This window comes from Moschus berezovskii, chromosome 16, assembly GCF_049115385.1.
Source record: "Moschus berezovskii isolate FMDL1 chromosome 16, NW_MosBer_1.0, whole genome shotgun sequence".
NCBI lineage: Eukaryota > Metazoa > Chordata > Mammalia > Artiodactyla > Moschidae > Moschus > Moschus berezovskii.
The window spans coordinates 74,825,501-74,839,425 of NC_142475.1; the positions used below are offsets into that span (position 1 = coordinate 74,825,501).

The following is a 13,925-nucleotide window of genomic DNA, read 5'->3' on the forward strand; positions in this document are numbered from 1 at the left end:
TAAGGCTTTGCATGTGTTATTTCATTGAATCCTTACAACAGTCCCCGGAGGATGAAAGTGGTAGAGGGACTGACCAAACATCAAAAAGACAGTACGTGTTCCAGTTCCAATTCTGGCCCAGGAAGGCCCAATGCCCAAGTCAGACTCCATCCTTGGGCCATAAGGCCACATTGTATTTTAGAACTTTAAGGTCAAAATGTTTACTAATTTCAGTGCTAATCTCAGTCCTTGTTAGTATTCGCATAACTGCACGTGTTACCTTGTGTGGGGATACTCTGAAAAATAGCAGGTCAAACCAAATGAAATTGCAGGTATTTGACCATCTTTTCCCTACCAAAGCAGCAATTTCATACTTTGTTCAAACACACATTAAAAACTGTGCAGAGGTGTTTATTTGCAGAGCCTGGCTTCTTTTATCCAAAACAGTGATTCCTTTTCCCCCATCTTTTCCATACCCTGGCAACCATAGTTGTCCCCATTTCCTGTGTATTTTCATTGCTTTTCTTGTCTGGGTTGAGGACTCTTCCTATTCTTGGAGCTTTTCTTTTTCTCGACCAAAATGTAAACAAAGTCTAGAAGGTCTTTCCATCGAAGATGTCATCCTCTTTCTCCAGCTTTCCCAGGGATCCAACTTTTGCGTAACTGAAGGAGAAGAACCCTAGCTTCTTTAAACTCAGAAAATTATCTCCAGTTGTTCATCTTTTTTCCCTCTCACCCCTATCTTCAGCTCCATTTCAGCAGAAGCTTTCTTGGAAGTAAAGACCATGGGAAGTAAGATGATACTCAGATACCTAGGGATCCACTTGTAACTACTTCCTGGGGAAGGATCCAAAGAGTAGAAATTGCATATCAGAGAATGATGATCTTTCCTTTTTCTGTCCCCCTTTATTGAAGGAGGCAAACCAAGAACACAGGCCGTCTGTTTAGTTCCTCTGCTAATTTGGCTTTTTCATGAAGAAAGTCCGTTTACATACCCAACATTTACTGATTTCTGTACCACAGGGAAAAATGAAAAGAATGACCATAAACACATGTAGTTTATATTTTAACTTTTACATAAAAATATGTACATATAAAAATAGGCCAACCCTGAATGCTCAAATCCATGTTGGCTCCCTGTGTATGATTTAGCAAGAAGAATCTGACCATAAGCAAAAGTCAATTCAGCACAGGTTTCTTGAAAAAGAAAATTTTATTAAAGCTCAGAGGCCATTCATGCTTTAAATAGTGTATTAAAACCCCTGTATTTTATTCAACTATTGAATGTAAAAAAATTTTATGTAATGATGCTATGAGTTTTCCCTGTGTTCAAGTGGCTGTCTAAATACAAGCAAATCATTTAACCTCTTTCGGTTCAGTTCAATTCAGTTGCTCAGTCGTGTCCGACTCTTTCAGACCCCATGAATCATAGCACGCCAGGCCTCCCTGTCCATCACCAACTCCCGGAGTTCACCCAAACTCATGTCCATCGAGTCAGAGATGCCATCTAGCCATCTCATCCTCTGTCGTCCCCTTCTCCTCCCACCCCTAATCCCTCCCAGCATCAGAGTCTTTTCCAGTGAGTCAACTTGTCGCATGAGGTGGCCAAAGTATTGGAGTTTCAGCTTTAGCATCAGCCCTTCCAATGAACACCCATGACTGATCTCCTTTAGGATGGACTGGTTGGATCTCCTTGCAGTCCAAGGGACTCTCAAGAGTCTTCTCCAACACCACAGTTCAAAAGCATCAATTCTTCGGCGATCAGCTTTCTTCACAGTCCAACTCTCACATGCGTACATGACCACGGGAAAAAGCATAGCCTTGACTAGATGAACTTTTGTTGGCAAAGTAATGTCTCTGCTTTTTAATATGCTGTCTAGGTTGGTCATAACTTTCCTTCCAAGGAGTAAGCGTCTTTAATTTCCTGGCTGCAGTCAGCATCCGCAGTGATTTTGGAGCCCAAAGAAATAAAGTCTGACACTGTTTCCACTGTTTCTCCATCTATTTCCCATGAATGATGGGACCAGATGCCATAATCTTCGTTTTCTGAATGTTGAGCTTCAAGCCAACCTTTTCACTCTCCTCTTTCACTTTCATCAAGAGGCCTTTGAGTTCCTCTTCACTTTCTGCCATAAGGGTGGTGTCATCTGCATATCTGAGGTTATTGATATTTCTCCCAGCAATCTTGATTCCAGCTTGTGCTTCTTCTAGCCCAGCATTCCTCATGATGTACTCTGCATATAAGTTAAATAAGCAGGGTGACAATTAACCTCTTTACTCCTCATTTTTTTCATCTATGGAGTGAGGGTATATAGTCTCTGAGGTTTTCTCTCAAGCAGGCATTCTGTAATTTCATTTTAGCATAAGCATAGAACTCTAGAACATTAAGCATAGGACTCTGGAACATTATCCTAAGGAAAAACATACCTAAGGTTATTCACTGCAATGTGATTCATAAAGGAGAAAAACTAAAAATACCCTAAATACACTAAATGTTTGGTATAAGTTACCGGAAACTGGAGTAAGTTATAGAAGATGACGTAATATGCAGTTGTTAACAATAATGTAGATGCTATTTATAGGCATGAAAAATATTCACAATCCATTTTAAGTGATTGTATGATGGTATAATAATGCAGCTGACATTTATTGATAGCTCTTATGAGCTATTATATTACTCAGATTATTTTTCAGTCAGTTCAGTTCAGTTCAGTTGTTCAGTCATGTCCAACTCTTTGTGACCCCATGGACTGCAGCATGCCAGGCCTCCCTGTCCATCACAACTCCCAGAGTTTACTCAAACCCATGTCCATTGAGTCAGTGATGCCATCCAACCATCTCATCCTCTGTCATTCCCTTCTCCTCCCACCTTCAATCTTTCCTAGCATCAGGGTCTTTTCTTATGAGTCAGTTCTTTGCATGAGGTGACCAAAGTATTGGAGTTTCAGTTTCAGTCCTTCCAATGAATATCCAGGACTGATTTCCTTTAGGATGGACTGGTTGGATCTCCTTGCAGTCCAAGGGACTCTCAAGAGTCTTCTCCAACACCACAGTTCAAAAGCATCAATTCTTCGGCACTCAGCTTTTTTTATAGTCCAACTCTCACATCCATACATGACTACTAGAAAAACCAAGGGTTATATTATCTCATTTATCTCAATTAACCCTGAGGCACCCTGAATGAATTGAATACTATTATCATCCCTCCTTTACAGATTTGGAATCTAAGGTTTAGGAGCATTGAGTACCTACATCTGCTAAGAGAGGAGATGAGTACTGCATATAGTGTTTCTAGCTCCAAAATCAGAGTATTATGATCTGACTTTGGTTACTAAAAATAAAACAAAATTCCAGAACAAAATACCAAACATGGACTAAAAAGAATCTTGAAAGAATGTGACTTTTTCATGTCTATTTTCTTTTCTTTTTTCTCTCTCTAACATGGATTATTTATAAAATAAACCAAAAAAAAAAAGTGTAGAACTGAATCTCAGAATATATGAACTCAATGTGAGACTTGAAGACATCTGGAAAACTATAAAGAAGGATAGGCAGTTTTTGTACATGAAATTTATACTAAGCAATGAAACTTTAGATGTTTTAATTATCCCCTTTAAACACTGAATGTAGGATGATGACCTGTTAGCAGAACATCCTTGGGCCTCTACTAGGGTTTCAGAAGAAGCTCCCCCACATCAGTCTGCTCTCCCTAATCAGCACCCCTGTGTGGTTGGGAATACAGGGGGAGGGATGACACATTGTTTGTTTCACAGAAGCTTTATTTTTCAGTCAAGGAGAAGGTCCTTATGACTGCAGCACACAACACCTGATTTTAAAATGTCCCCTAAAAATACAGCTCAGAGACTCCTGTAGGCCCCCACACAATACTGAGAGGAAATAAATCTCTTCCCACTCCAGCATCCTTAATGAATTATGGCAAGAGAAACGCCTGTATGTAAGTGCTAAGGACTTTTCTGGACTTTTCTTGAAATCCTGGAGAATGGCCCTAGCAGCAGTCATGACACCCAGAAGAGTGTTGGGTTTCCCTATCCCTCTCACCCCTGCTTTGAGAGTGCTTAGCCCACTGTCCTGATCCCACTACATCCTTAAAGCTTCAGCCTGTGAACCCCACCTCAAGGGTCATAGCTCTCCCAAGCCTGGCCCCAGTGTCAGAAATCGTCTGGGGTGGCCTCACATTAACCCTGTTTTCTGATTTCATTCAGGCTTTGCACCCTGACCGTTTTTAATAATCTAATAAAAATGAGTCCCAGTAGAGGCTCGCACTGGGCTCAGTACCCCAAAACTTTGTTTTGTTTAGTGGGCTTAATCTTGCCCTTGAAGTTTTCTTAGAGATTGAAGACCTGGCCTCCCTGTTGAACCTTCTTGCTGCATTGCCCGGATTTGCTCGTCAGTTTCGTGGTCCTCCCTTCATCACTTACTGCATCTGAGCAGAAGTGTCTGATCTTCAGGTCCTATTATCAGGGTAAATTTGCTTATAAGAACCTTCCTGCGCCCCGTCATTCCAGCTTCAAATAATTCTTCTTTCATTTACACCCAGATATCACTTAGCTTGACAATTGACATGCTGTTTTATTGGAAGCGTAAGTTTTTCTCTCTCGTCTAATTTACTTCCTCTATAATAAACTCTTGTAGTTCTTTGTATCTCAAATCACACTTTGCACATAGTAGGTACACAACAAATGCTTCTAGGACAGATGAAGCACTGATTACCTTTTATTTAAAGAGGTTACAAAAACTCATGAGCACAAATAAAATAAACGTGGTGCGTTCTACCCAGAATTGCATTTTGATAACTGTTGCTTGAAAAATTAGTGCATTGTGTGTTTTTAAATGAAGATGATTTATTGCTATTGTCTAACATGTGAAGAAAGACAAAAAAATTGTTTGCAGGATCATTGGCTTGAGCACATCAATGGCACTGTTGGACAATTCTTGCTGAGTGTTCAGATGATTTATGTAACAGACCGAAGCTTTCCACAGTAATACATTATAGTTTCAAGCTATCAACCTTGTTCACACAGAGACAAAAGAATCTGAAAAATACCTACTTCTGAAGGTCTTCTCAAAAGAAATTGGAGATAATGTTGATGCTATTTAAACTCTTTTGAGAGAAAGCATCATTACATGCAATATCTTAACTTCTGAAAACATACAAAGGAAGTTTATTATTTTCCTAATGAACTCAATTTACTTTGCTTTTCATTCAGTTATTTAAATTATGCAACAAGAATTTTTAATAATACAAGATGAAACATTTTCAAACACAGGCATTTTTCTATCCTGAACTTTCAGGAATTATGTTATAGATTAAAAATTAAGGCATTTCATATACATTTGATGGCAGTGCTATTTATTTATCTTTCAAATAAAGACCTATGTGGGAAACATGTTTTACAGTGTTCTAACCACTGCCATATTTTTAGTGTGTGCATGATCACATGAAGCCTTCACATAATTTAAAGATACGTACAAGATGATACCTTTTGAATTCTTCTGAGTTATGGGACTTGTCACCAAAGATTGAACACTCTTTATAATGAATACCATGTGTGTACAGTGACCCACAAATACAAGACCCTTCTTGTAGAGAAACTAGATTTTTAGAAGAAAATACAAAGTCCAGAAGAGATTTCCCATTGTTTGTTCCTGGTCAGCATTTATTAACCCTCTTATCTAAACAGTACAAAAAAATATAAATTCTCTGTAGTCAAAAGAAAAATCAGCTTAATTTATCTATCTAGATGTAATAATTCAGAATAAGAACAAAAATTAAGGACGGACTGTAGTGAAAGGAAGTGTGGATTGTAGAAGGAGAAAGCAATGTAAACAGGATACCCAGGCTATGGAATATGTAAAGTAAAATGATGAAAAAGAAATGTCGTTTAGCAGGCAGGGGAATGAGATCTTCCAGAAACCAGGCGAGAGATTTTCCTTCTTTTTTCACTGAATTGGAGATGTCAGGGGTGGTTGGACAAGGGGAAGGACAGTGGCTTTTGTCAGGTGGCTAGAAAGGTTCCCCAGAGATCAAATCAAAACATATGAGAAGGCTCTTCTGTTACTTTCCTAGCCCAATTCTTGATTCTTGTCTCAGAAACAAACCATCTGATTAGAAATTTGACCGCAGTCTCCAAGGGAATATGGTCTTCCTTTGGACACAAGACAATATGTTAGAAAATACAGCTTTTGTTGCAAACTTAGATATTGAAATTCTGCTTCACAGATTCATCCGTGGATTAGTAGGTTGGAACTGTCAGTACTGATGGGTGCTGGCCTGCAGCAGAGTTCTCTGAAGAATCAGTTGTGGCCCTCTGTACTTGAGGTCCTTGTTGTCTGAGCTCTTCAGCATTCTTCACCTATTCATCATTTCCCACTGTCTTGTTATTCTTTAATTTCAGAATTGCAGTTTAATTCCAAAATTGCAGTTTAATTCCCATTAAAATAAAGACAAAAGATATTTATAGGGAGCAATTAAATGAACACATTATGTTTGAATGGGGCAACACTGCTTAAGTGTGAGGTCTGATCAATGGTAAATATACTGAAATTCCTATATTATGATGTCTAATCCTCTCCTGTTTGGTCTGTACGTGTTTGTTTTCTCAGATATGACCCAATTCATGGTGTACCCATTTTACAATAAGCATAGCTATGCCAAAGCTGCCGTTTATTAAGAACTTTCTATGTGGCAGACATATATCATTGGGCATTTACCCATCTTATGTTTCTGTCTTCATGCTCCTAAGAACCCATAAAGCAGGTTTTGAAACGGAGGCTCACCAGCAGTAAGAAAGCTGCCCCAGAATAATAAATGGGTACTAATAAATGCTTCCAAGAGCCTGGAGCAGCCCCGTCTGCTGGACTCCAGAAGCTCCAATCTTTCCAGCATACCACGTGGCCTTCTTTCTTACCAGTCTCTATGGAGGCATTATAAGTACTCTCAACCAGTCCAAAATCTGTCTCCTCTTCAGAGAAAGATATAGCACTTTTTATAAGCTAAATATGCAAATACCAATGGTAAGGTTTTAAGAAATTGACTTGAATAGGTTCTGGATCTGTTATTTAGGACCATAGAAATAGTCTCTCAAGGATGATAATATTTTGGAATTACTACTTTAATGCTCTCAGAAGTTCCCTCATGGCCTTGGAGAAGTTTGTGTACATTCCAGTGGTAGTCAAGCCTTGTACTAGCACTGCCCACTCTTCCCACGTTTCCTGACCTTGGCTTCTGCCCCCTAGATACACGGGGACTCACGGAGCCCCCCCCCCCACCCAACTCGAGGACAGAGCCGTGTCCTAGCACCAGCAGTAGAATGAGTCATCCCTTTGTCTGGGACCAGTGAGAAGTCCTGGGATCAGGAGAGTCTGGTTAAATAGCAGTGATCGAATATTGAGTTCTTTGAATCATTTGGATCATGCTGACTGGCTATGGTTTAGAGCAAATCACTTTGCATGTGTCTTTGTTTCCAGTTCACCATTCATTAACTTGGTGAAGATCCAAGGTAAAATTAAACATACTGGCTTGAATTTCATACCTTTGTTTAACTCAGTACTTTCTCTTCGTTTGTGGAGATGGTCTCTACTGATTTCTGTCATTTCTTGGGGAGGAGGCAACTGCATGGCTCAGACTGCACAGAAAACTGATCTCTACACAGGGAGGGGTGAACGGCACTATCAAGGCTGATCAGGAAGATGATGCCACCTTGAGGGTCCATACCTGCTCTTCTTCAGCACTGTACCCTGGAACTCAGCCCCCTAGCCTCTAACTCAGGCTGAAAAAATATGTAGCCCTAAGACCTCATGCAGGGTCTTAGGATCAAGTGATTTTTGGTGTCAAGAAAATTGGAGGATGGAAGTTTTTTAATCCCTGGCCTCACTGAGACTTGAAGGAAGAAAATAAGCCCGAGTCAGAAAAGGATCCTGAATTGGTAGAAAGTGCAAGGAATGACCTTCACTGAAGCTTCTCTGACTACTCAGCCCCTGGTATCATCATTGATGTCCAGTTTCTATGCTCAGAGCACCCTCTCACCCTCTATAACTTGTCTAGTGGAGCCAACCCTTGGGATCCTGATGTGGAACTTAGGCTTCCGCCTGGTCTTTAGCTGCATTGGGGTTAGGTCCAACAACTCCTGAGAGCCAGGAGCCCCAAAGAGCCCTTAGGAATCCTCTGGGACTTCTGCGTTACCATGGGGTGGTGAGTGCAAGCCACTTCAGAGGGACAGATGGATAGCCAGAGAGGGACACCAAACCACCCCACCCCAGCATTCTCGGGCTGCTTAAGCCTGTACCTCTTTCACAGGATATAGTACTTTCACTTCCTGACATGCTGAGCAGTCAGCATTCCGTACCATCTAGCCAGTGCATTCTTGGGAATACAGTGTATTTATTCATGCCCATGCCATAGCATGGGTATATTCATAAACTTAATGCCTTTGAAAAAGTCTTCTTCTCATTCACTTACTCTTGTATGCATTCGTTCAGTGATTCATTTGTTAATTCATTCAACAAGCATTGAATGCTGACTGTAACCAGGCAGCTTTGTGGAGAATGAGGGAAAATACTGAGTCAAAAGCGATTGTTACATAACTCCCCAAACTGCAAATTGCCTCTAATATATAACTTACTATGGTTAAGTCAGACTTAACTCGATTTCAAGAAATCAAAATAAAGTCATGTCATGGAAGTCAGTGTTGAAGAATTACCTAACTCTTTTCCAGATTTAAAAAGTAATTAGTAATTAGTCTGGCAGTGAAGTTTTTCTAAGTTCTGTGACATTTTGACATTTATGCAATTACCATGATAATTTTATATGGCATCAATTTACACTGTAATAGGCTCCTGGCAAATAACCATCTCATGACTTCTAATGTAAAGAACAGAAACTACTAAGTAACCTTTTGTTGTTAAAATTCTTGATCCACATACTACCCATTACCGGTTAAGTTGTGGGATCTGTGGGTTTTTTTATATAAGTACATGGATTAAATAACATTAATGTGTAATTACATGAAAGTAAACCATGTAGTTTAGTTAAATTGCAGTACAATTGTTATCACTGGATGTAACGTGATACCAATTAAATTCCTTTAAAACACCGCAAATTAAGATTTAACGACTGGAGAAATTCTAGAATGTAAGTTATAGTACACCATAGGTAGAATATCCCTGGGTATTTTCAGATGTTTAATGGCATTTATGAAGTTAAAAACATTTTTTTCCCTTATGACTGGAATTAATTGTACCTTATTCAGGCAAATTTCAAACAGACATCAGATAACTTCTTAAAAGATATGTATCAACAAGTTCAGCCTTTGAAATATTGACAAAAAGACAAATTATGAATACTTGTGCTCTTATAGAGTAAATATTAGATTTTAATGGGATGGGCATTGGGGTAGAATTCGGGACCAGGCTGACACTAATACAAACTCTTAAATTGTAAAATTTTATCAATCAAAAACAGTTGAGTATTAGCAACTTTGTATCATTCAATTTAACAAAATAATAGAAATGAAACATTACACAAGTATTAGAATTAAAAATACCTTCCTCCTTCTTATATTCATCCCTCAAATGTACTGATTGCTTGCCAGCTAAATGAAAGTTATTTAACTTTAGCTTCTCAATTTTTTCTTTAGGAAAACAGGGTAAGAATAGCCACACAAAGGATTATTGTAAGGATTAAATGAAGACAGCATAGTCAAAGGACTCAGTACAGTGCTTTACACAAAGTCAGCATTGATAAATGTGCTTCCTCTCCCCTCCCCCATTTTCCATCTTTTACCTTTACTTATATGAATACTTGTACCTGGAGCTGATGGTTTAGATCTACAGATTCAAGGTCTAAAATATTTTAGGCAAGTGAGAATTTAATCAAACTTGCAGTTTTCACACAAAGCACTAATATATTTTTTAGTCAGGAGACAGATACTGTAAACAGGAAAATTTGGAAACTTATGATTGAACTTATAGTGCTGGTGATTTTTTCTTTTAGCAGAACTTTAGATGCTTAAGAAAAATTATCTGCAGAGATGAATCAAATCTTTCCCTCATACACCCCAGTCTGTAACCGACACGTGCCTCTACGTGACCAGGTCTCCATGCCAGATGTTCCAAGTAGCTCTTCATTTAATCATGTCTTCTGACAAAACCTAAACAAATATATCAAAACTTGTACAACATTTAGCAAGTGCAACTTGAAGATTTTCTTTCTGTTAGACAAATAGACGCCATCTGGAAAAAATAACCCCAGGCACTTGGAAGCAGGAGTATGCAGCTTATTGGCTGAACACCCCATGAATACCTTAGACTACTTTCTTTGGCTCCTACCCTCTGCCTGCTCGTTTCAAATCTTGCACACTCCAGCAGGCGTGCTGCTGTCAGACAAGTGAGCCCTTGTTACCCACATGCTCAGACACTAGGAAGACTCGCTTACTTTGGAAGATAGGCTTGCAAGAGTTATCTGGACCTACTTTGTTTCCTTCACATTATGGCACCTGCTTTCTAAAGACTGCTGACTCACACTGTGTTCTGATATGAATTGGTAACAGCATTTTACTAATCAGTTCCGTGTTTACCACATTCTGTTTTTAAGCAGCAGTGTCCTCGTATACTTTTTCCTTTCTTCTTTGCTCCCTCCCTTCCTGTGTTATCTAAAAGCTACTTTCTAAAAGGAAAATGCCACTCATATGTTGTTACTTATTTTACTAAATGACTTTTATTCCTAAATTATTATTATAGTGATATTCATGTTATTTTGCCTTTCATAATTAGCCGAACTGCATTTCAATGATTTTGAGTTTGTCGTCTACTAGAGGAAAATCTGGAGAAGGCAATGGCAACCCACTCCAATACTCTTGCCTGGAAAATCCCATGGACGGAGGAGCCTGGTAGGCTGCAGTCCATGGGGTCGCTATGAGTCGGACATGACTGAGTGATTTCACTTTCACTTTTCACTTTCATCCATTGGAGAAGGAAATGGCAACCCACTCCAGTGTTCTTGCCTGGAGAATCCCAGGGACAGGGGAGCCTGGTGGGCTGCCGTCTATGGGGTTGCACAGAGTCGAACACGACTGAAGCGACTTAGCAGCAGCAGCAGCAGAGGAAAATCAAATAAATGTAAATAGTCAGAAATCAAGAAAACCATCTTACTTTTTATTTTGATGACATAATCTTCATGATAAAAATAGCTTTTAATGGCATAGTCTTCATATGTCAAACTTTCTCTGCAACCATACTTACACAACATATTTAAGTTACAGCTTTACCAAGTTTTTGTCTTTTGTCAGTTGTGAGCTTGTAGCACTTCAAACCACAAAAGCATTCACCTCAGAACTTCTGGAATTCATTTTATTACATCTCGTGATCTGAGCAGTAGGGAGCCCTACGAAACATGTTTGATCAAATATTAATTTTATAAATTGCTTTTCCTTCCCCACAATTCCTGTGAAAAAAGTATTCAGCTAGATTAAAACTCTGGAAAATTTTAATGGGACCTTTGAAATCTGTTTGAGCTCAGCTTCTTGGAAAAATAAAACTGCCTAATGGAAGCACTGTTTATAAGAGAAGTGGTTATGCCTTTGAGGCAGTTTTCTTCCATGCATAATAGAGAACTTGCGATAGGATAATCTGAGTATTGGAAATGTTTTGCCAGATCTTTAATGCTGCTTGTAATAATATCTGAAGGGGTCGTGAGTGCTTGTTCACCACGATGAGAAGGGGATGGTAATTTGTAACAATATCACCTTGTCTTTTCAGTCCTACCCTGGCCCAAGCCTGGAAAGTGAAGACTTTAACATTCCGCCCATCACTCCTCCTTCCCTCCCGGATCACTCTCTGGTGCAGCTGAATGAGGTCGAACCTGGTTACCACTCTCTGTGTCACCCAATGAACCATAATGGCCTGCTACCATTTCATCCACAAAATATGGACCTACCTGAAATCACCGTCTCCAATATGCTGGGACAAGACGGAGCACTGCTTCCCAACTCCATTTCTGTGGTAAGAGTCTGATTCCTGATTTGTGTTGGGGAGTGGGGGATACCACAGTGACAAAGTGTAAATTCACGCGAGGAGCTTTCAATCATCATAAAATGGCTTTCTGAAACTAGAATAGTTCTCAGCCATGGAAAATGTTCTCCATAAATCCTGTAAAATCCTAATACACTTTTCCATCTTATATTTAAGTCAAGGCAAAATCAATTAACCAAATGTTTGATCACATATTTATAACCCAAAGTACTAAATACTATTTGACACTGAATGTCCGGTCATGTGGTCAAACTGTCTTACTAGCTTTCATCATGAAGGTGCCATGTCTCATCTAGTGCAGGATTTCTCACCACAAGCAAGATCCCCCCACATCTTCTGGGAACTGCTATGAAGGTTGGTTTCACCCCTGTTTTCCTCTCTCAAATCCCACAAATTTATATAATCAGAAAGCAAGAAAACAATTTTCATCTTTATTTTGAAAGTATAATTTGGGTGGTCAAAATTTATCTCCACTAAAATGTTCCTGTATCTTGGACTTTGTTTTTACTCTGAATCTTCTAATGTTCTACACTTCTCAAATTTAGTAAGAATATGTATCGTGAGAAAACTAGCAAAACTTAAATTCTTAGCCCCTACCCAAAAGTCCAAGAGTTTGTATTTTTAACAAGCATCCTGTGCTTGAGAATACAGACATCATAAAATCTTTCCTTCTGACTGTTATGTCATTTAAAACCTTAATAATTTCTCTGTCTATATCTCACGGAGTGAAAAATATTATCATCAGTATATGGCCAAGGGCAGAGCTTTCTACCATGTCATGAAACTCTCTGAGGTTAATAGAAACTTATAATGAATGACAGGTGGGATGTTGAAGTCTTTACTTTGGTTCCATTGTTCAGTCACTTAACAGTCCAACCATCTTTGTTGTCATTTTCATAAGTCACTGAACGGTGCTGCCATATTCCCATTGAGCAAATCGATTAACTTGCTTATCTTATGTTGTTGCTGATAGGAAAGTGTTTGATGTTATCACTTATCTAAATCATTTGGGGATGTATCTCTAACTTGAGTGACTTCACTGGAAGGTTTTGCTGTTAACCATGAACATAACGCGGGGAGATGGAGAGTGGAAAGAAATCTGTTTGTAGTTTGGAGAATGAAGTCCTGAGCCTAATGCCACAGGGCGTGATAGGGTGTAGGATTCTCCGCAAAACTGGCAGCTAGCTGGTTGGCCTAAAAGAGAGGACTTGTTCCTGGCACCAGCAGTAGCAAAAATCTCTACACTACTGTCTTGGTTTTTAGATGATATTACACTGTATAAATTTATCCTATGAATATTAGTGTGACTTCATAAAATGGAAGATGGATTTTTTTTTTTTTTTTAGAAAATACGCTGTATAAATCTGAATAATGTTTTACTTCAAAGTAGTGACCTTGAAAAATCATGTGCCTATTCCTCTTTGGGGCAAAGGTTCAGACCCAGTTCAGGAGCCAATAAGGCATTCAGGTCATGCTTTCTAGGCTCCCCTATTCACTGAGAAGCAGAGGAAGGACCGAATGCAGTGCAGGAATGCCAGTTTCGTCCTCCTCACCTCTGCCTCGTGTGCTCATGAGGTTGCGCTATAGGAGGATAGTGAGATCCTCGAATTTTAGTCTCAAAACCCTTTCCTTTCATATAATTTGCCTTCTTAGCATCCCGAGGACTCTCCCAATTCACCATTCACTCTTTAAGAGATGAGTGTGTAACCTCAGTGTACACTCACCTGGAGTTTGCCCAGGTTTGCTGTTCTTGGTCGCTCGGTCCTCAGCTGACAGGCTCAGGGCTGGCCCTAGTCCCAGTCGTGAGGCACCACTGTCTAGGCCCTTCCTCTACAGTCCTTCCCTCTTTCCTTATCATGAGCTTCTCTCATCCTAATTCTTTATGCTGCTTTACACTT

The 13,925-nt window shown here is 39.4% G+C and overlaps 1 protein-coding gene across 4 annotated transcripts in view; it reads left to right on the forward strand.

Moving 5' to 3' along the window:
- Positions 1-13,925, forward strand: part of TOX (thymocyte selection associated high mobility group box) — a 330,347-nt gene that overhangs the window by 155,003 nt on the left and 161,419 nt on the right. For all 4 annotated transcript variants that reach the window (XM_088844457.1, XM_088844456.1, XM_055432473.2 and 1 more), the window contains one exon: positions 11,755-11,997. In XM_088844457.1, the coding sequence (XP_088700583.1) occupies positions 11,755-11,997 (243 nt within the window). The remainder of the gene's footprint in view (positions 1-11,754; positions 11,998-13,925) is intronic.